Raw genomic sequence first — 22,033 nt, forward strand, 5'->3', positions numbered from 1 at the left:
GGCCAAGGCTCTATGGCAGTGTCCTACAAGGAATGAGATCCCCTAGGACACTTGAATTATAGATTTCTATTGAATCAGAACCTCTGGGGAGGGTCCCAGGATTCTGCTTTTACTGGACCCCTCAGAGGTGATTTTTCTACACACTGAGTAGCATTGGTCTACTTTATTGCTCAATGTGGATATTTTATGGGAACTTACTGCAAAAATGTTTATTTTAGCATAGGATTTGCTCCATGATTCTTTTAAAAAGCTGCTTTATGTCTTATAATTTTAGATTCTAGAGCATGAGCCAACTGCAGGAAAGTAGATGATACAGAGAAACCAAAAGATGAAATACTAGCTGCCACCTGTTTACCCATTCATCTCCTCACCCGTTTATTCAACTTCGTTAGTACTATGCAAGGATTAGGGATACAAAGCTGCGTAATACCTCTGCAACAGTAGGCAAAATGGAGGATTAAATAAATGTTAGTAAAAGAATATATTTGGCATTATATTAGGAAGATTTTCCAGGAATTTTATGGGCATGAAGGGCTTCAAAGAGGAAATGCTCCTCTCGCTGGTTCAAGGAGGAGGCCATGCTTTGTACAGAACATCTTTCCAAATAGAAAAGTAAAAAATGGAGAAAAATTTATTTGCAAAAATCTCCTTCACATGAAACTGTTTGAAAATGCATCTCCTACACACAATGTACTGGAACACCAACACATCAACTCCTGGCAAACACAGCTGCAAGATCACCCATATAGGTGGGGGAAGGGTTATCTGCAAGTGGAGGAATCTCTGTATACAACCTGTGAAAGAATTTCTCTCCAAGATACCCATATGTAATAGAAACACTAAATAACATCCGCAGTAAAATAGAAAACATTAGTAATATGTGGAAACTTCAGTAAATGGAATATGAACTCCATTGGTTCTATTAAAGTGCTTTAGATGCTTACAAAACAAGATTTACATTCTCTTTCTATTAGAATTTGTGATGGCTTGGTTCCACTTTATTTATTATAGTATCAGACTTTGCTCATCTAAGACAACTGCTCTGTGAGGGAGGGTTCATACAATCTTGTGGCTGCCACTCAGGTCAGAGCAGTGGTTCTGGGTTAGCTTGGTATGGAATGCATTTCATATCACATGAATGGCCCTCACATGATGAGAGGGCAATGTATTAAAGTACAAACCTGGCTCTGCTTGCTCTGAAGAAAAGTCTCCCAATGTAGCCAGGATTCCTTTCATGTCCTAATTGTAATAATTTAGGAGGAGTGTTATTTAATTGTCAACATTTTTATTTACCCAAAGTCTGTAAAATTTAACTGCTTCTTTGTGCTGAATATGCTACAAGCGATGCATACATCAGGTCGTTTGGGCACTCAGCTTGCATCTGATTTAAATAGTAGCAGGTGTCCACCAGGATAGATGCAAATGTCACACCGGAGCCTTGGGTTATCCGCTCTGGCTCAGTTTTAATGATCAACACTAAGTAGTTATTCACCAAATCATTAAAGTAAAATGTTCATACTTAAATATATTTTTGGATTGCCTCAGCAAAGGGAAGATACAGAAAGCACTTCAGTATGATTTTTAATCTATATGCACCAAGTCAACAGTGTAAAATTCTCCAGATAGCAAAAATAGATCCTGAGCGAGTTCTGAAATTACACGCACACATTCACACACACAGTACACCATCTATTCTTAACAGTCTATTTAAGTAGTATATTTGCTTTGACAAAATGTAATGTGCCTTTATTGAGCTTGGCTATATTAATTGTAGTCATTTCTTTTTAAACTTACAGTTGGCAATCAGTGGATAAATTATATATCATTCTGTGGTCTTAGAACACATGCAGAGCTTGAAGGAAACCTAGTCACTGAGCTCATCTATGTCCACAGCAAGTTGCTAATTGCTGATGACAACACTGTTATTATTGGTAAGTAGATAGTCTCTAATTGTTTCTTTTTAAATAATTTTTTTATTGTCTAAAGTTTTACATATGTCTCCTTTTTCCCCAGTTGACTGCCCCACCCCAGCCATTCCCACCCCAGGCAAGCCCCCACCACCCCAGTGTCTGTGTCCATTGGTTATGCTAATATGCGTGCATACAAGTCCTTAATTGTGTTTCTTGCTAGTTGACTTATATCATGCAAAAACCTCTCTTTCTCTTCCTCCCAAGCTTCCTTTGCAGTCGAGAGAGACAGTAACATACTATCTAAAACATTTCTGGAGCAGTCTTTTTTGCATACAACCTTTCTAATCCCTGTTTTTATCCATGAAGAAACACAGGCGCAGAGCAATTAAATGGCCATTGTGCAAATTACAGTATCCAAGGGCAGCAGTTTGACCCAGCAGTGCAATAATTGGCCTGCTCTCTTTCATTCTTTACTGTCCCCTTATTTTTATTGAATCCAAGTACCTCCCCCTCTGGGAATGGACGGGGGAGAAATGGGGAGGAAATGAGTACCTGACGGTAATTTGTATGTGTTTGCACCACACCCACCTAACCGTTTTTCACAGCTCTGAAGTTGTGCAAGAGTCAGAATTGGAAGGATATGAAAATATTGTTGCCTCTGCGTATTCTGTTTTTCCCCTAGAGTCTGTTTTGGGTGTCATTAACCAGGGTCAGAGGGGACCAGCTTTGCTGGTGTAAGGTGGTTAGGGGAAATTGGGAAGTAATGATATGATGCACCCCAGTCTTTTCTTGTCAAGGATACACAACAGAGTTCTCCAGAGGTCCTCTCCCCACCAGCAGATTCAGAGACAGTTACTGGTTGTATATTCTACCCAGATTAGATCAACCTGCCCAGAGGGATGGGTGTTCAGCTTTGTTGTTGCACACACATGGAAAGCTTTGTTTTCCCATCCTTGAATTGTTTTGCTTTCAAATATGATGTTACACATACACGGAAAGGGCAGGATGAGAAACAGTATTAATAATCACCCAGGTAAGTGAGTTGACAAGGGTGGAGATGTTACTTAGATATACAGTGTGTCCCACTGTTGGGGATTCTGCTCATCTGTTTTAAATGGAGTGTAGTTTTTCAGCTATTGTCAGATACTTCCCTATTCTTTAAGAAACTAAATGTTTTGGAGTGTTTTGAAATGTTTTGGCAATAAATATGTTTATCCTCCACTGTAAAAAGCAGGGGTTGGGGAGGAATCTCTTATCTAGTAGTAATGAGACTGTCTTACCTGGAACATGATTTGAAAAGAAAGAAAAAAAATATTTTTTCTGAAGTTAGAAAATGTATAGACCACAGTGTGGTCTCACATGTGCGTGCACACAGGTACACACACACACACACACACATACACACACACACACTTTTTATACGTATACAAGGACATTTAAGAAAAATGTTTTGTGTCGCTGATCCCTTGCTCTATAGGGACCAGAGCACTGTAGGGATTTATTTCCTCCCCCTTTCCCCCCATAACAGGGTTTCTCTTATTTCCCACAGCTACTCTGGCCTTGCTCTTCAGAAGCCATCTCAGAATATATTTATATTAAATTCGGCAATGGCAGTAGGAAGGGGAAATGCTGATGTTTGCTGAAATGGAAAAACAAACAAAGTGAAATAAAGTTCACTGGATCTCTTTAGAAAGACTTCAGAACTCTGGGAGTAAAAAATGACAGCTGTAGATATTTTACCTGTAAAGGTCATGTGGGCTTGCAGCCTGCTTTGTTTTACATAAAGGATCCATGCAGAGTAGTTTGCAGTAGCAGAGCCATCAGTTCATTAGGTTGGTTGAGTTTTTTTAATTGACTTATTTTCTAGAAAGGCCTCTGAACCCCCAAAAGGCTACAGTTTATTCAGGCCAACAGTAACAGATCAATGTTGCCCATAATTCCTGTCCACTCTGTAGAAACAGAAGGTGTGGCCTGGGGAGTGTGAAGGGGTCTTACGTTAGTCTTCAGGGACTGGGTTTCTGTGTCTCCTTCCTCAAGGGCACCACAGATTCCCCTGGAAAATTCCAAAGGTGCTTCTGTTCCTTTTATCTCAGTGGAAACTCTAAGACTAAGTAACATTGCTGTTGTTGCTGCTCTCACACACATCAGCCTGTTTAAGTTCATAACACAGAGAACAACATTGGGAATTCTCGGAGAGGCGTTTGAGAAGTTATGTGAAGAATATTGAACAGGATTAAGCAAGTATCTAAAAGCTTTAAAAAAGTTGAAGTGATCCATGATTAAATTTTCTAACATGGGAAACGTGTGCCAGAATTATTGGGTAATTGACTTAAGAAAGACGAGTAATTGTTCACCCTCGCTTTTTCCTCATGAGGAAATGCTTGTTTTCTCCCATTGAAGGTCTCTTGTGTGTATACTGGTAGCTTTCATTATCTGTTGGCCTGGGTGACCTGCTGGTTATGAAGCCTGTGTCCAAATCCAGTTTTCTAATCCATCTCAATATTGTCACTGAACCGAGTTAACATTTATTTGCTTTCCTAAACACGAGGCTGTCCTTACCTATAATTTAACTCTACCTGGCTGACGAAGTGAAATGATGTTTTAGTGTTCACTGATCCACTGCAGAGCACAGTAGGGAGACGTACAGCAGGAATCGGATCAGTTGACGAGGTGAAATGATGTTTTAGTGTTCACTGATCCACTGCAGAGCACAGAAGGGAGACGTACAGCAGGAATCGGATCAGTTGACGAGGTGAAATGATGTTTTAGTGTTCACTGATCCACTGCAGAGCACAGTAGGGAGGCGTACAGCAGGAATCGGATGTTGCCGCTGCCCTGCAGCCCTCCTGGGCTGGAGGGGTGGCGGGTATTCTTTCCACCTGACACCAGAGCATCCACGTGGGTAGTGCAGAACCTGAGCAGGAAGGTCAGGGTGGGTAGGTGAGGGGCTGTAGTTGAAGGGCTGCCCCAGTAAAGGGAGATTACACTGGATCTAGTCGGGTGGGTCTCAACCCTGGCTGCATTAGAATTGCCTGGGGAGCTTTAAGAAAACATATCATTTAGGGGGAGGTTTATTCAAGTCTGCAAGTTACCTTAAAGTAGATTCACCAACCTCTTCCCCGCCACCCCTCAAAAAAAAAAAAAAGGATAGATGAAGGGATGGGATGGCATTGCAAAATACTAACGGCTGGTTTCTACTTGCAGAAATTGTGATTATTTGGTCTGGTGTGGAGCCCAGACATCAAGGTGTTGTTGTTTTTGGCACCAGTATTTTTAAACGCTTCCTAGGCGATGCTCATGTACAGTCCAAGCTAAGAGCTTCTGAACTGAACACACAGGGAACACGAGTGGGTGGAAGGACAGAAGAGCTGATGTGGGTTCAATGCAGGGGTCCTCAAAGTTTTTAAACAGGGGGCCAGTTCACTGTCCCTCAGACCGTTGGAGGGCCGGACTATAGTTCAAAAAAAAACTATGAACAAATTCCTATGCACACTGCACATATCTTATTTTGAAGTAAAAAAAACAAAACGGGAACAAATACAACATTTGTATTTGCATGTGGCCCGCGGGCCGTAGTTTGAGGACCCCTGGTTCAATGGAAGAATCAGTTGTCCTTTAATAAGCTAAAATAGGGTACGTTGGTGAATTCCTTGTCTTTTGTGGCGGTAACACATGGCCACATACTTAGTGGCTTCACACAGCACACACTTATTGTTCTGTAGGTTAGGAGCCCAACATGGGTCTCACTGGGCTGCCATCAGGGTGTCGGCAGGGCCGTCTTCCCTCCTGGAGGCTCTGAGGGAAGCCATTTTCTTTTCCAGCTTCCAGAGGCGGCCCACATTCGTGACCCCCTTTCTCCAGCTCTGAAGGCAGCTATGTTCCATCTCTCTGAAAGTTCCCAAAACTTTCAACCCATTCTGCTGTAATCTCCCCCTGAGCCCCCTTTGCTTTAAGGACCCCGGTGGTTAACTTAGGCTCACCCAGCTAATGCAAGGTAGTCTCCCTATTTTAGGGTCAGTTCATTAGCAGCCTAATTCCCCTCTGCCATGAAACACAACAAATCCACAGGCTTCTACATTAAACAAATCCCTCAGGGCCATTATCCTGCCTACCACAGGAGGATTCACAATTTCTGAAACAAAATATGAAAAAATGCACAAAGGAAAAGATGGATAAATCCAGCTACCTTAAAATTTAGAAACTGTATTTGTTAAAAGACCCTATAAAGAGAATAAAAAGATAAACTACAAACTGAACATAGATATTTGCAGCACACTTAATAATCCAAACCAATAAAGACTCCTATAAGTCAGTCAGAAAAGACAACATCCAAGGTAAAATGGGCAAAGGAACTGTAGTAGAAAAGCACCAAAGAGGACATATATGACACCCATAAATATACAAAAGATGTCCATCATCATTAATGTAATAGACAAAGAACGGGTTTTAAAAATACCCATTAGGCAAAGTTAAAAAGCCATGCAATCCAGTATTGGCAAGGCTGTGGAGCACCAGGTCTTCAGTCCTGAGGACAGAGCCCAGGTAAACACTTGTGTGTGTGCACCAGGAGACATACACGCCCTGTGTTAGAGCATAACTGTGCTTCACAGCAAAACTCAGACACAGCCCAAACGTCCATCAACATAGAATGAATCAGTCCTGGTGTGTTCACTCAAGGAAAATCATGATTACAATTATGCACAGATAAATCCCAAAGACATACTATTGAACAAAAGATGCAAATCTCAAAAGATTACATAGGATTCCCTTTATATAAACTAAAAGCATGCAGAACCTCACGAGCAGCAAATTCTCTAGAAAGTTTCCCTCTCGGAGAGGGAAGGGCATGCATGGGAGACACCTGAGGGCTTTCGGGATGTGATAAGGTTCTGTTTTTCAGCCTGGGTGTTAAATTCAGTGATGATTTAGTACTCCAAAGATATATATTTTTTCATATACTCCTTTGTATTTTGTTGTATTTCACATGTTTTAAAAAGTTCCCTAATATTATGAGACTTAGAAAATACCATTTTCTAAAAATTAAGTGGTTTTAAATATCAAGCCAATATCCTAATGAAAATAAGAGATTGTAGTTACTGCAAAAAAGTACTACATGACTACAATGCGTATTTGTTGTAAACAATGCAAACCCTAAGGGCATGTATGGAATAAAAGGTCAGAATTCCCCTTTATGTCCTCCCTTTCTTTGCCAGAAGGCACTCCCCCTAAGTAAGAGTTCAGCATGTAACTTTCTAGAGCCTCGCCCTCTCTCCTTTCCCATGTTATAAAGTAGAGTAATGTTATATCTGCTGTTATGAATTTGCTTTTCAGAGTGTGGAACCGTTTAACAAGAATAGAGGTAGTATTTACATCAACAAACATCTCATTTTCAGTATCTCATTCATTACATTCATCTAAAATATTCTCAGCCCCTTTTCACATTCCTATTAAATAGTAGCCAACATTTACTCAGGGTGGTTGAGAGTCAGTGCCCTGGGTAACTCCAAATCAGCTCTGGAAATAGAAAAACCACTCCTCTCTCTAAGAATTCCAGCTCAGAATGCCAGGAATGTGTTTCTCTCTTTGGGAATAGGGCCCACCTTGGTGGGAGGGAGACTGGGGGACTGGTGTGAAAGTAAGTGTGTGTGTGTGTGTGTGTGTGTGTGTGTGTGTGTAGGAGGCTTCCCATCCCCAGTTTTCCTGACAGTGGAGAGCAGTGATGACCACCCAATCCAGCAGCCTGCAGCCCGAGAGCGGCCTCTGCTGGAGGCCAGCGGTAGTGAAGTCCCAAAGCAGCACTGTGGGAACTTGGTTCCTCTCCACGCTGCAGTTCACACACCAGGGTGAGGGGTGATTAACCCAGAGAGGACGCTTCTCTGATAAAATGCTAATTGTCCTTTTCTACGGCAATGTTCTCTGCGGCAGACATTATAAAGCATTAAGAAGAATTTGATAATGATGCCAATAGTAATTAACACTTGTAGGGCCGTTTATAGATTAACAAGTGCTTTCACATGACCTTACTTAATTCTTACAGTGACATTATGATCTCAATGTATAAAAGGCAAAGCTGAGAAAGATTAAATGACTTGGCCCACACTAAGGCTGTGCCAACTGTCCAATCCAAAGATATAGCTGTACATTTTCTAGGGTAATCAAAAAGTGTATGTATAAAGGACTATTGGTTGCTAACAAAACAAAGTGTTTCAAAGGTTGTCTTGTCACCTTACAGCATTCTGGTAGTGCTCCCAAATGTCTGGTGAGGTGCTCCATCCTTTCTCTGTCACCCAGGGTCACTGTGGGGCTCCATTCGCATCCATAGTTATCATAGATTTGCATATTAACTACATGACAACTTTGAGCAAATGGTAGTGATGTCTCTTCAAGATGGGCCCGATTTTTCTCATGTACCACATCCCTCCAGGTGGGCTCGGGCCAGGCTGCTGTCACCTTACACCCTGAGTATCCCCATCACAGGGGCTAGCCCGTGCCCCAGTGCCCCACTCCCCCGAGGCAGTGGAGTATGTGATTAGGGCAAGAGGAGCGAGAAGAAGAAGAACCTGTCAGGCCCTTCTGTAGTTTCTAGGACACCTCAAGGATTCAAAGAATGAATCTGCAGTGATTAACACAGAAAACGTGATGGGGTTTCTGAATGCGAGGCTGAGGAACGCAGCAAGCACAGGTTGAACTATTAAAATAATTGCCCTTCACACGGGAGTCAACATTCTTAGCTCGTTTGGATTTAAAAATAGGCTGGAAGAAAGTTGATACAGAAGCTGTTGGCATGCCACACAAGTGAGGCCAGAGAATGGAAAACCCAGAGCCACTGACGGTAATCTGTATTGAGAGTGGACTCTTGCTTGTGAAGGCACTCTTGGGTTTTGACATTCATAATTCTATGATCATAAGTTAAAGTCTGCAGAGGCTGAGTAAGTCTCAAAACTGACTGAGTTGAACTGGTAAGCATATTTTGTATTCTTTGTATGCTTAATGATTATACTGGTTAGAATCCTTTGAGCCACAAAATAGAAAATCCAGCTAGAAGCGTGTGAAACCATAAGGAAAACGTACTGTTACATAACAGAAGGTGAGAACGTTCTAGCGCTGGCTAATTCAGTGACTTCGAGACCCAGGGTCTTGCTTCTTTCTGCCCTGCCATCTCCAGCTTGTCTGTCTCCTCATGGTTACAAAACGGCTGCAGCAGTCTAGGAATCACATCCTCATCCACCTGCTCCGTCAGAATAGCCAAAGGCTGGAAGCAGCAGCATTCTGTTCTTGTCCCAGTTTATGAAAAGGAAAAAAACAAAAAAACTTTCACAGAAGCCACTAGCAGACTTTTCCTCATGTCACACTGCCTAGACCAGTGGTTCTCAACCTTCCTAATGCTGCGACCCTTTAATACAGTTCCTCATGTTGTGGTGACCCCCAATTTCATTGTTACAAATGGAACATAATTAAAGCATAGTGATTAATCACAAAAACAATATGTAATTATACATGTGTTTTCCGATGGTCTTAGGCGACCCCTGTGAAAGGGTCGTTCGACCCCCAAAGGGGTCGCGACCCACAGGTTGAGAACCACTGGCCTAGAATCATGTCAAGGGCCCAATCTAAGTCCAACACTGGCCAAAAGAATGAAATTATAACTGCTGGCTTAGACTGATCCAGATGCACCCCTGGGTTAGGGAAGGGCCCGCATCCCTACAGCACAGCAGCTCTTGCTGACCTGAACACAATTAGGGTTTTGTTAGCAAGGTAGAATCGAGTGGGAGGGCAGCTGACAGTGTCTGCCTCGAAGAGAAGATTGTTCAGTGTCACTGTTTCTCCTACAGGCTCTGCCAACATCAATGACCGAAGCATGCTGGGAAAGCGAGACAGTGAAGTGGCAGTCATTGTGCAGGACACCGAGACGGTCCCTTCGGTGATGGATGGAGAAGAGTACCAGGCGGGCCGGTTTGCCCACGGACTCCGGCTACAGTGCTTTAGGTGAGCCTCCAAGCCCGGGTCTGTCTTGACTACTTGTACTGCAGTAGAACTGGAGCCCGGCCCAGCCTCAGCCGCCTCTCCAGGTTCTTCTTCCTCTAATCGTGTCTCCCAGATACAGGACGTGAACCTCCAGGACTCTTTGAAATGACAGTATGTGTGGCTCAGACATTGTCTATTTTAATGGTTTGTATTATGTGTATGTGTCATGGAGAAACTAGCATTTTAAATCTATTCATGGACTTAGGACTAGGCCAGGTCAGACTATCCAGTATCTACTTAAGCTTTTTATAGCGAGTTTATTTCTAGAAATGGAAATGGTTCCGGTAATATAAGGATATAATAAAAATTATTTCAGTGAATGCCAGCGACTACTGGTATTATTTTACATGTGGAAACTTTGGTTCTCATTGAAGATGGCTCCAGACATGGGAGATTGCTGACCTTCTGCAAGAAGGTGTGAGTTTTAAACAAATCTGTAATCAATCAGAGGGAACACAGGGTTAGGAAGCAAGGGCTACGTGGCCCGAAATGAGTTCTTCATTTATTATTATTTTTAATATATATTTTTATTGATTTCAGACAGGAAAGGAGAGGGAGAGAATGGTAAGAGAGAATCATTGATCAGCTGCCTCCTGCACACCCAACACTGGGGATCAAGCCAGCAACCCTGGGCATGTGCCCTGACTGGGAATCAAACCCTGATCTTCTGGTTCATAGGTCAACGCTCAATCACTGAGCTACACTGACTGGGCAGAGTCCTTCATTTAATTGTTACTGAGAACTTTCTAGAGTTAGACTCAAACTGGCCCCATCCCAGGCCCAGTTCGTCTAGGCTCAGGGATCAGTGATCCTTCTGGAACCTAATTCCGAGATGGCTCCTTATCTCCCCACTCATCCCTTGCTCACTGAGACACGCTGAGCTCCCACTGTCTGCGGACCCCCAGACCACTCTCTCACCTCTAGGCTTTTGCAGTAAGTTCACAACCGTGATTCTAGAACTATATTTGCCAGGACTGGATTTCACAGTGAGAGGAGCAGGTGTCCCTGTATAAGGGCAGTGCTTCCAGCTATTTGGGGAAAGGCATGGCACAAACACATGCAACAGCAGTCTCAACCCTTCTGGTGTTTGTGGTCGCACTTGGAAACCGATGAGCACAAAATGAGCCCCTCCCTTCCTGCAAATGCGGGTGGCCATTTCCCTCCTTCCTAACTCTGCTTTTGAAAACTAATAAAAGCTTCGGTTTCAGAGATGGTTCACTCTGTTCTCACTGCCCCAGGAGCTCAGCAAACCCATCCCTCAAAACTGGACTGTCAATACCGTCTCACAATTTTTATTGCCTTTGTTACTAATTGTTTTGCCAGTAAGATTTTTTTCAAACCATTGATATTTTAGTTAGCTCCTATCGTGTTCTGTTTAGCAAGGGAAGAGTTTAAAATAAGTATCCTGCCCTGACCAGTTTGGCTCAGTGGATAGAGCGTCGGCCTGCGGACAAAAGGGTCCCGGGTTCGATTCCAGTCAAGGGCATGTACCTTGGTTGCGGTCACATCCCCAGTGGGGGGTATGCAGGAGGCGGCTGATCGATGTTTCTCTCTCATCGATGTTTCTAACTCTCTATCCCTCTCTTTTACTCTCTGTAAAAAATCAATAAAATATATTTAAAAAAAATAAAATTAGTATCCTGCTAAACAACCCATTCATTGCCTACTGTAGCATAGACCGGGAAAAAATATTTTTTGTGTCAACTAGGAATGTCATATCTTTTCAGTTCCATGAGCTGAAGTCTTTTCTTTAAAGCGGTGGGCTTCTTTATAACGTTCTAAATGTATAATAATTATAGTAGTAGGTGGTGCTGATTGCAACATAATTGTCATTGTACAAATTTGGCAAACACAGAAAAGCAATGGGAAAAAATCAAATTTATTTGTAATTCCACCACCCAGTGCTAACAATTTTAATATTTGATGTATATCATTTCACTTTTTTTCTATACATATATATTGCTATACTTTGTCCTTTTTTAAAGAAAACATGATTAAGATCTTGCAGTTCTACAAGATTATTTCTTATTTAAGTAATGTTACACATACTTTCATGTCCTTAAGTATTCTATAACATCTAATGGCTGCATTATATTGAGTGTGCCATAATTCCTTTAAGTAGTACCTCATTGTTAGGCAGATTTTCTGCTGATATTAAAAAAATGGTATGTTTCTAGATAACATCTAGTTTACTTTCTTAATTATTTCCTTAACTAAATCCTAACTATGCGACTTCTGGTCAAAGGAAGTGTGCAGTGTTCTTTGCTTCCAACTTCCTATTGTGTCACTAGCAATATTTAGAGGGCTTATTCCCCCTGTCTTCTCTGAATTCTGTTAGTTTATTTAGTCTTTGCCAATTTGGTGAATTTCAAATGGAATTTTATTATTTTAATTTGAATTTTTAGGGTTTTCAAAAATGTATTCACATGTAATTGTCCTTTTGTAGATTGTCTCATCTAGTTGTGAGCTTTGCCCAGTTAAAATGTTTTAATTTAATTTCAATGATTTGTAAGTAATTATAACTTCCTATGCCACATTTGTTGCACATCTGATTTTCAATTGCCTCTTATTTAAAAGATTTAGGGGAAATATCAATTCTTATTAATCAAAGCTATCAAGGTTCTCCCCAACCCCCTCCCCCCGCCTTTTCTATAGGTTTAGAATAGCTTCACCAGCCCAAGATTAAATATTTACTTATATTTTTCTAGTTCTTATTTGATATTACTTTTCACATTTAACAGCTGAAATTTACTTTGGTATAAGAAATGAGGTAGGAACTCTCACATTTCCCCCTAACCAACCAGCCGACCCAGAACTGCATGATGTGCTGCGGGTGCTTTTGGCCTCTCTAACCTCCTGATACACTGAATGGCCACATATACTGGCATCACTAGGCTCTCCATGATGTTCTATTGAAAGTCAGTTTACTTGCAATTTGATAGCATTTTAATTATTATAGCTGCGCATTGTAATACTACTTCTTGCCATACCACTTCCCCAAATTAATATTCTTTTCCAGAATAACCTTGGCTACTCTTAAATATTCATCCTTACAAAGGAACTTTTGAGTTATTTATTCAAGCTCTCTATTAATTCTTACTAATTTTTATTGGGATTACAGTGGATTTATAGATTAACTAGAAGCCCAATTGCACAAAATTCGTGCAAGAGTAGGCCTTCCTTCCCCCAGCTGCCAGCACCAGCTTCCCTCTGGAACCCAGGACCCGGGCTTTGCTTCAGCCCCAGCTTCGTCCGGAATGATGTCTGGAATGACATCAGGTCTAATTAGCATATTACCCTTTTATTACTATAGATATAAAAAGAATTGGCATCTTTATAATATCAAGTCATCCTATTTAAGAATAAGATATAGACTTCAATTTATTCAACAATTTTTTTTTTGCTCTTCAATAAAGCTTAAGAGTTTTTATTATTGGGGACAGGGCATGTTCTTAAGTAAGCATTAGAGTTTTTTGTATGCTGCTCTTATACATTTCATGTTAAATTTATTCCTAGGTGCGATTATTTTTCCTGGCTATTTTCAAACTGTCTTAAAGAGGCAGTTGTTCTTGATCAATCATTTTCATTTTGCCACCATGGCAAACACAGTTAATATATTTAAAAGCACACAAACTCCTTGTGTCCATTTTAGCTCCTTTTATTAGGAAATATTCTCAAAGATAAATATTGTGGCCATTTTTTTCCTCTTTAAAAAATGCAACTTCAATACATTTTCCAACTGGAAAAAAATAGAGAGACATATTTTAATGTGAAGTCAGTTCTAAGTAGAATCAATCATCAGGGCGCTGCAACTATATGTCCAACAGTTCATTAAGTCCTAGAAAATTATCCAAACTTCACAGATGTAACCGTCACTCGGCAGAAACCATTATCTTCACAAGTAGAGTCAGAATCATTTAAAGCGACAGACGTGAGGAATGGGAAGAACAGAAACAATTTGCTGCAGCTTTTCTGTTTTCCCACTGATGTGTAAACAATTCAACTTTAAATAAATAATTGCCATTATACACATCAACATAAAAGCGAACTCATTTTCTCTGGAACCTTAGTCCTCAGAACAATACCCAGAGTACTTCATATTATTTTCACTGTGCATTTCAATATAAGTTTCTTATTATTAAAAAACTGACAGGGAAAATAATTTATTACTAGATGTTGTCTGTTATAGACTTATTTAAATACTTTTTCTACATACAAGCTCTTCACTGATAACATGGCAGACATGTTGCCTACTTCTTGTTCTAATTTAAAAGCAAAGTCACAGAAATATTCTTTTTGCTCAGTTTTCAGCTGGTTAGACCTGACCCAAATCAAAGGAATTATTATAACTGACTTATTGTTATAACTTGTATGGTCCCTCAAATTAGGTGCAGTCAAATTTAGCTTTGGGTCTTAATGAGCAGCAGCAGCCGTGTGCAAACATCATCCCCGAAGACCTGTGTAAAAGTGATTCCTATATTGGCTGAAGGAGACATTATTTGAAGTAGAAATAGAATTTGAGGTTACAAAACTCCAAGATTATCAGTGAGCCCATGGTGTCAGATCCACTTACTTTAAATAATTTTAATATAGCAAAAAAAAATGCAGACTAAAACTAAAACGAGATGCTTTTTTATCCCTGTAAGACTGACTGAGCCTTTTCAGGAGTTGACAATGTTGGAGATAATTGGGACAGAACAACATAATGACCTCCACACTGTTAAATCCAATCAATGGTCACTTCTCATTTGAAATTGACACAGTTCTGCCAGCACCGGTTTGGCTCAGTGGATAGAGCGTCGGCCTGCGGACTGAGGGGTCCTGGGTTCGATTGCGGTCAAGGGCATGTACCTTGGTTGCGGGCACATCCCCAGTGGGGGGTGTGCAAGAGGCAGCTGATCGATGTTTCTCTCTCATCGATGTTTCTAGCTCTCTATTCCTCTCCCTTCCTCTCTGTAGAAAATCAATAAAATATATTTAAAAAAAAAAAAAGAAAGAAATTGACACAGTTCTGCTTGACGCCATACGTCATATGGTTCCGGGACACGAGGTCCTCTGGTTTTTCTCCAGTCTCCATGGCCACTCCTCCTCTCCCTGACTGCTGAGGTGCCCCAGGTCCCCTTCTCTGTCTATATTTATTCCTTTGGGTAAACCCAGTTAAAGTCACATGGCTTTATGCATCCTATATAATAAAAGGCTAATGTGCAAATAGACCGAACGGCAAAACAACCAGTTGCTATGACATGCACTGACCACCAGGGGGCAGATGCTCAACACAGGAGCTTCCCCTTGGTGGTCATTGAGCTCCCAAAGCGGGAGCGCCGCTCATCCAGAAGCCCTGAGCCGGGCTCATGGCTGGCAAGCGCAGCGGCGGTGGCAGGAGCCTCTCCTGCCTCCATGGCAGTGCTAAGGATGTCTGACTGCTGGCTTAGGCCCGCTCCTGGACATCCCACAAGGGCTCCCAGACTGTGAAAGGGCGCAGGCCAGGCTGAGGGACTCCCTCCCCTGAGTGCAGGAATTTTGTGCACCGGCCTCTAGTATATATGGACAATTCTAAAATATAAATCTCCAACCCAAATGCCTTCCCTCTCAAACTCCAGATTCATTTTTTCAACTGCCTGCCTAACATTGCCACTTGAATATTTAATAGACATTTCAATAGATTAAAAATGGAATTCCTAATCTTCCCCCACAAACTGGCTCTATCCACAGAATTCTCAGCTAATGGCAACTGTGTTATCCTAGTTACTCAAGCCAAAACCCTGCTAGTCATTCTTGGTGCCTCACTTTTTCTCACACCCTATACTACATTATCAGTAAGACCCATTGGCTCTACCTTTCTCTCCACCACCCAAGCCACCACCATCACTCATCTAGGTTATTGCAGTAACTCCTGACTGACCTCTCCATTCCAACCCTGCCCTACAGTCTGTTCTCAATACAGCAGCCATTATTTCAATATCAAGTCGGATCCTATATCTCCTCTGCCCCAGTGTCTGCTATATGCTCCAGTTTCACTCAATGTGAACGCCAAAGTCCTTCTAAGGCCTATTTCCCCATTTCTATTTTCAACAAAGCACAAGTCTGATATTCTTGGAACCTACCAGGTATGTGAGCATAGGACTTTGGACTCAGTTTGAATTTTAGCTCTATTACTAGTATGTGTCTAAACTTTAGGTCCCCATCTGCAAAATAGGAACCCTGTACCATCTACCTCACAGGGTTAAGATGGAAGTCCTTTTCAACCCTAAGGCCTCTCTAAGTACAGGGTTTTTATCATTTTCAAATATGACCTCTAAAACTTGTCTTGCTTTGCTTGAGAGCTTCTAATTCCGAGTCCCCTGTTTATATATGATCATTCAGACAACATCTAGTGTGTGGTTTCTTTTATGCCAGGCACTCTGGGGATATGAGAGTAGCCAAGTCATGTTCTCTCAGAGAATGTATATGCTAGAAGTGGGAAATGGGCCTGGTAGACATAAAAAGTTGCATAGTGTGTATTGCAGGTGCTTTGATAAAAACAAAGCATATATGAATTATAGTGGGGAACAGAGGAAGAATGTTCAAACCTCCCAGGCTTGATGGGAAGAATAGGAGATTGGAAGGGGGGGGGGGGGGGCGCATAAAAAGTTTTATGGAGGTGACTTTGTACTGAATTCTAAAAGATGATAGATAGGGTTAGGTAAACAGGTAGGCAAAATTCAGAGCCTCCCTAATTACTCCCATCTCATACTCTTAAAGTATATCTGTATTTATCAAAATTTTAGTTAATTCTTTTGAGGGTGATTATTTATTTATTGTTGATCTCACCCTCTAAATTTAAATCTACCCAGAGAGGCTCCATGTCATTTGTATTTCCTTCTGTACCCTAGAGTTCAGCATTGTTATTGAATCAAATGAAGGAAAGAAGGAAGGGAAAGAAGGGAAGGGAGGAAGGAAGGAAGGACAAGAGGGAGGGACAGAGAGGGGGAAGGAGAGAGATCAAGTCATGGTTAAGAGCACAGGTTTGGGATGGTCCTGGTCAGAGGCCCAGGTCTACAGCTTACCAGCTGTGTGGCCTTAAAGAAGTTATTTAACATCTCTGTGCTTTAGTTCCCTTATCTATAAAATGAAGATAATAGTTGATTTTTCATAATGTTGTTGAGGATTTACTGAGATAGCTCTTGAAAGGACTTAACACATCTTGTTTATTGATAGGAGATATGATTCTGCTGCTTCAAGTTTCTTCAAGGTCATGTGTTTTATTTGCTGGCACTTGTTGTGAATGCTAATCCTATTCTCCATGGTTCTCACCCATTTAGACCAAATTACAAGGACTCTCTTAGATCAAAATTAAGGCCTCTCTCTCTATTTAACAGTTAAAACTTTCAAGCATCATAGTAACCTAGGGGTTTCTGTTTTGTTTTGAAACTTGGGTTTTTTATATATAAACACACAGAGACACATATACACATACAAAGTTTTAATGAAGTTACCACTAGAAACAATGCCTGCAGCAGACTGCTCTATCTTGGTTACTCAATTTGGAGGACACTTGTATTTCAGGGTTGTTCTTGGATATCTTTCTGACTCAATTGAGGACATTCAGGATCCAGTGAGTGACAAATTCTTCAAGGAGGTATGGGTTTCAACGGCAGCTCGAAATGCTACAATTTATGACAAGGTAAGTCTTACATACTCTCCCCCGCCCCCTGCCTTTTTTTCTTCATTGAATTTCATCACAAAAGCATATCATTATTTCTGCATATTATTGGTATGGAGCATTCTTAATGAGCGTAAAAAACAATTTACCTCCAAGTTGTAATAAAATACCTCTCTGTAGATATTAGAAAACAAAGAGTCAAAAAGCACCACGGATTATGGTTTAGAAGAGACTTTAGTGGCATTCTGATCTCTCATCTGCTTCAGGAATCCATCATGAGCATTCTTAGGTGACAAAGAAAAAACAGGCAGATGGAATCGAAAAATGAGTCAGAACTGGGTTCACCCCAGCTCACCCAGTTGCTGGTAATATAACTTTGTGAATAGTGACTTGACATTCTGAGCCTTCCATTCTTCTATAAATTAGGAAGAATATTCACTAGGGTAGTTATGAGGATAAAATTAGCCTATTAATTGTATCTATCACATAGTACATGGTATCCATCCTTATAATGAAGCTTACTAATAATAAGACACTTTCTTTGTTGGACAGCTCTAATTTTGGAAAGGTGTTTTAAAACCAGCCCCATTTGTTAGGGAGACCAAATGCATTTCCTGGTAAGTTCAATCCATTGATTATGTACAAAAGTTAAGGGTTGTGGAACAGGTTACCTCACGAAGTAGCCAGCTTTGCATCATAGCAAATATTCAAGCTGAGATCCATTGACCATCTATCAGGTTGGGTAAAAGTGTGTTCTTCTTCATGACTTGCAGAGCCCCCTCCCTCCAGCACGGAGATGTCATCATTCCTAATGAAACATGACCACTATCTACACAGCCTTATTTCATACTGAGATCCAAGGCCATGATCAAATAGGTCATGTGCATGCAGTCTTTTAAAATGTAATTTTTAAAATTCAGCGGACAGCCTCGTTTGGATCCTGGATTGGGATGATAACAGCTATAAAAGACATTTAGAGGATAATAGGATAAATCTGAATATGGACCACATCTTAAATAATATGCAATTGATTTTCTGAGGTGTGAGAATGGTATTGTGGTTATATGGACACATGTCCTTATTCTTAGGAAATGCATGCTGAAGTGTTATGATATCTGAAACATATTTCCAATGAGCAAAATAAGTATACAGTGGATAATTCTAAGTAAAGGTACAGATAGGAACATTTTTCAAAATAAAAAGTCAGAAAAAATAAGTTATACAATTTTTCTCTTAATCTGGATCCTCCACTGAAACTAAGGGTTGATTATATATATATATATATATATATATATATATATATATATATATGTTTTATTGATTTTTTACAGAGAGGAAAGGAGAGAGATAGAGAGTTAGAAACATCGGTGAGAGAGAAACATCAATCAGCTGCCTCCTGCACATCTCCCACTGGGGATGTGCCCGCAACTAAGGTACATGCCCTTGACCGGAATCAAACCTGGGACCTTTCAGTCCGCAGGCCGACACTCTATCCACTGAGCATTGATTATTATCTAAAACATAACATCAATGAAATTTCTTACTATAAGCTTGACATTCTCCTGGGGTTAATAATTTTTGTAGATCAGATATGAGTCTACTTATTTTATTTTTGAAAGCAAGGAAATTTGTTTCTTTGTAGTAAATAAGAAAAGCAACTTTTCAGTCAGCTCTATGCTGTAACCTAAAACTAATAGTGTTTTATAAAGCCAAGATTTGTCTCTTGAATTAGTATTTTCCAAAAATGGGATATGCTTTCTTTTCCACTTATCACTCAGTTTCCTCTTTGTGTTTTAACCAGGTGTTCCGGTGCCTTCCCAATGATGAAGTGCATACTTTAATTCAGCTGAGAGACTTTATAACTAAGCCCATATTGGCAAAGGAAGATCCCATTAGAGCTGAGGAGGAACTGAAAAAGATCCGTGGGTTCTTGGTGCAATTCCCCTTTAATTTCTTGTCTGGAGAATGCCTACTGCCTTCTGTTGGAACCAAAGAAGCCATGGTGCCCATGGAGGTTTGGACTTAAGAGTTATCAGCTCAGAGACTTCCACCCCAAAGAGTGCACTGCGCACAGTGACTTTCTGAAGCCTAACAGCCAAGAACAGCCTGATGCACTCTTGTGTCCAACCCATGGACCCTTTGGGTTGGTTGGGAAGGGCTGAAGTCACACTGATGTAAGGACACTGAACGTCATCAGGGCTTTACATTCCTCCTGCCTATCCTTGTGAGAAAGGGACTGCATTCTTATTGGTAGTATATACTCAACAACTTGAACACATACACAAATTCCATGATGTACACCAAAGTGCATTTCCCTTACCAACAAGAATTTACCTGTAACTGTGATCTAGGTTGCCAAAAGTCGTCTGAACTTCCTTATTCTTCTCTGACTTTCATTTATGCAGCTAATGTCTGCTGGACCTGCCCTCATAGTCCATACAGCGCTGGTTGAGATCTTGTTTATTGTTAGAAGGTATCATGCTGCTGCTTCAAGGTTCTTCAAGGTTACGTGCAATGCCCTTGCCCATCTGGTCCTGAAGTGGTAGTGTTCCCCAAGCAAGGATGCGGTCATTATTCCTTTTCAGTGACTGACAGGATAATAAAGACTCTACACAGCAGCCCATGTTAGGCAGTTCTGATAACATTGACACTCTATAATACATATCCTGACACCACAGAGCAACAGGAAGGAATTAAATTCAGTTATTGAGACAGAGATTTCACTTTGCCTCTAAAGGCACTGACAAGATGTGTCCTTCTGATGAGGCCTGCCTGATCAAATTTGAAAACATGTGTAGGATATTTGATTACACAGCAACCGATAAAACTCAACAACAGAGCATGCAGCCTTCAGAAACCTCCAGGTGTCAGTGGGGATCTGATCCAGATAAGAAAATAAGATTCCTTAGAGTCCTGAAAAATTTTCTGTCATCCTTAGCTGCTGGATTGATTGAAATTTGAGGCTTTTCTATTTCAAAATCAAACCAGTGAGTGCAATTTGTCTTTCAAGAGAATCAGAGGTTTTATAACTCATACCAAGTTAATAAGTAGGAGCCCAACCTTATTTGATACTCAGCTCTCCAGCAGTGTTATCTTCGTAAAGAAAAATTGATTGCTAAAGATGTGCTATTTCACTTGCATTATTAAATATACATTAACATTCCACCAGGGCTTCCAAAGAGGTTAGGATATTCATTAATTCATACTGTTCTAGTCTGTGAATTGTTCTGGAAACCTTTTTTTTTTTCCTTTTTGGACATTAGAGTGCCTTTTGGTACACCATAGCTCTAATTTTACTAAACAGAACTATTTTTATAGCCAAAGAGCTAATGTTGGCTCCCAAAAGGCTGTGTCCATAAAACATGGGGTAGGTGAAATGCTTTCATGTCTGGGGATTACCTGGACAGAATCTCATTTGGGTTCTTCAAAGAAGCAAGGACCCAACCCCTGTTTTCGTTGAGCTCATAGTCCAGTGGGAAAGGTTAATTAGGGGCACAAGGTCAGTGATCTTAGGAGAGGATTTCACAGCTAGAAAACTTTTTACAAATGAAGTGGGACTGGGATTGTATAATCAACAATGGAAATGAGTAGGCTTTATGAATAAATAACTTTTTTCTTAGATAGCTAATCATGGTAACAGAACTTCATTCTTTAGCAGTTGTAAATAAGACATTTGTTATTTATGAAGTTTAGATTGGCATTTCAAGTGTTGAGTGTATGTGGAATACCTAAGGATTTCTTATATTTCATTTTTAAACATTTTTAAAAATCATAGAACAGTCATCAAACTGGCTCTTGACTTTGTGCAAGAGTCTCCTTTAAAACCATGAAAAAAAGAGGCTAAAAAGATCCTTTCCCTTTAAAAAATTACTTAATTCTACCTCCCCTCATTTTACAGAGTGGTTGACCTTAGAGATCGTGAACCTGGAACTCATGTAATGTCTATAGTTTATTATTGGCCTCTCCTCTCACTTTATCATAGATGTCAGTACACAGATTTCAGAAAGGATCTTTCAAAGCAATTTTGAAACCCTGTGATATTATGTATTTAGGTGTTTTGTCTGTCTCCCCCTACTAGAATGTAAGCCCCCTGGGGCAGGGACTTGCCTATGTTTTGTTCAATGTACCCCAGAGCCTAGAACAGTGCCTGGTACATACAAGGTGCTCAATAAATGCTTGTTGGGTGAATAAATGAGGTGGAGGAGAGTGCTAATGAAATGAAAAACTTACATTAACTCAGACAAGGAATCTTCCTGCTGGTTTCCGTGGCAAGTTTTTTTTTTTTTCTTTCCTACTGCATCTTCTCAAAGGCAAGATGCTCATCTGCAAAGATGAAAGGCTACAAGATTTACTTAGATGGATTTTATGGAAAATTTGGTGCAATAATTGCCTGTTTTAAAATAGCAGTTTACATAGTTCAGCATTCTGCAAAAATTTCATAGGATGTGGACATGAG

General features: G+C 40.6%; 1 protein-coding gene across 4 annotated transcripts in view; it reads left to right on the forward strand.

The window, feature by feature from the left end:
- The window catches only part of PLD1 (phospholipase D1), a 199,049-nt gene extending 177,280 nt beyond the window's left edge, over positions 1-21,769 (forward strand). For all 4 annotated transcript variants that reach the window (XM_070406795.1, XM_070406794.1, XM_070406797.1 and 1 more), the window contains 4 exons: positions 1,797-1,931; positions 9,743-9,896; positions 17,481-17,598; positions 19,379-21,769. In XM_070406795.1, coding sequence (XP_070262896.1) covers positions 1,797-1,931; positions 9,743-9,896; positions 17,481-17,598; positions 19,379-19,603 — 632 coding nt within the window. In that variant the 3' untranslated portion in view covers positions 19,604-21,769. The remainder of the gene's footprint in view (positions 1-1,796; positions 1,932-9,742; positions 9,897-17,480; positions 17,599-19,378) is intronic.
- The last annotated feature ends 264 nt before the right edge of the window (positions 21,770-22,033 follow it).

Source organism: Myotis yumanensis, unplaced genomic scaffold, assembly GCF_028538775.1.
Source record: "Myotis yumanensis isolate MYYU_CA2020_CCGP unplaced genomic scaffold, mMyoYum1.0.hap1 SCAF_2, whole genome shotgun sequence".
Lineage (NCBI taxonomy): Eukaryota > Metazoa > Chordata > Mammalia > Chiroptera > Vespertilionidae > Myotis > Myotis yumanensis.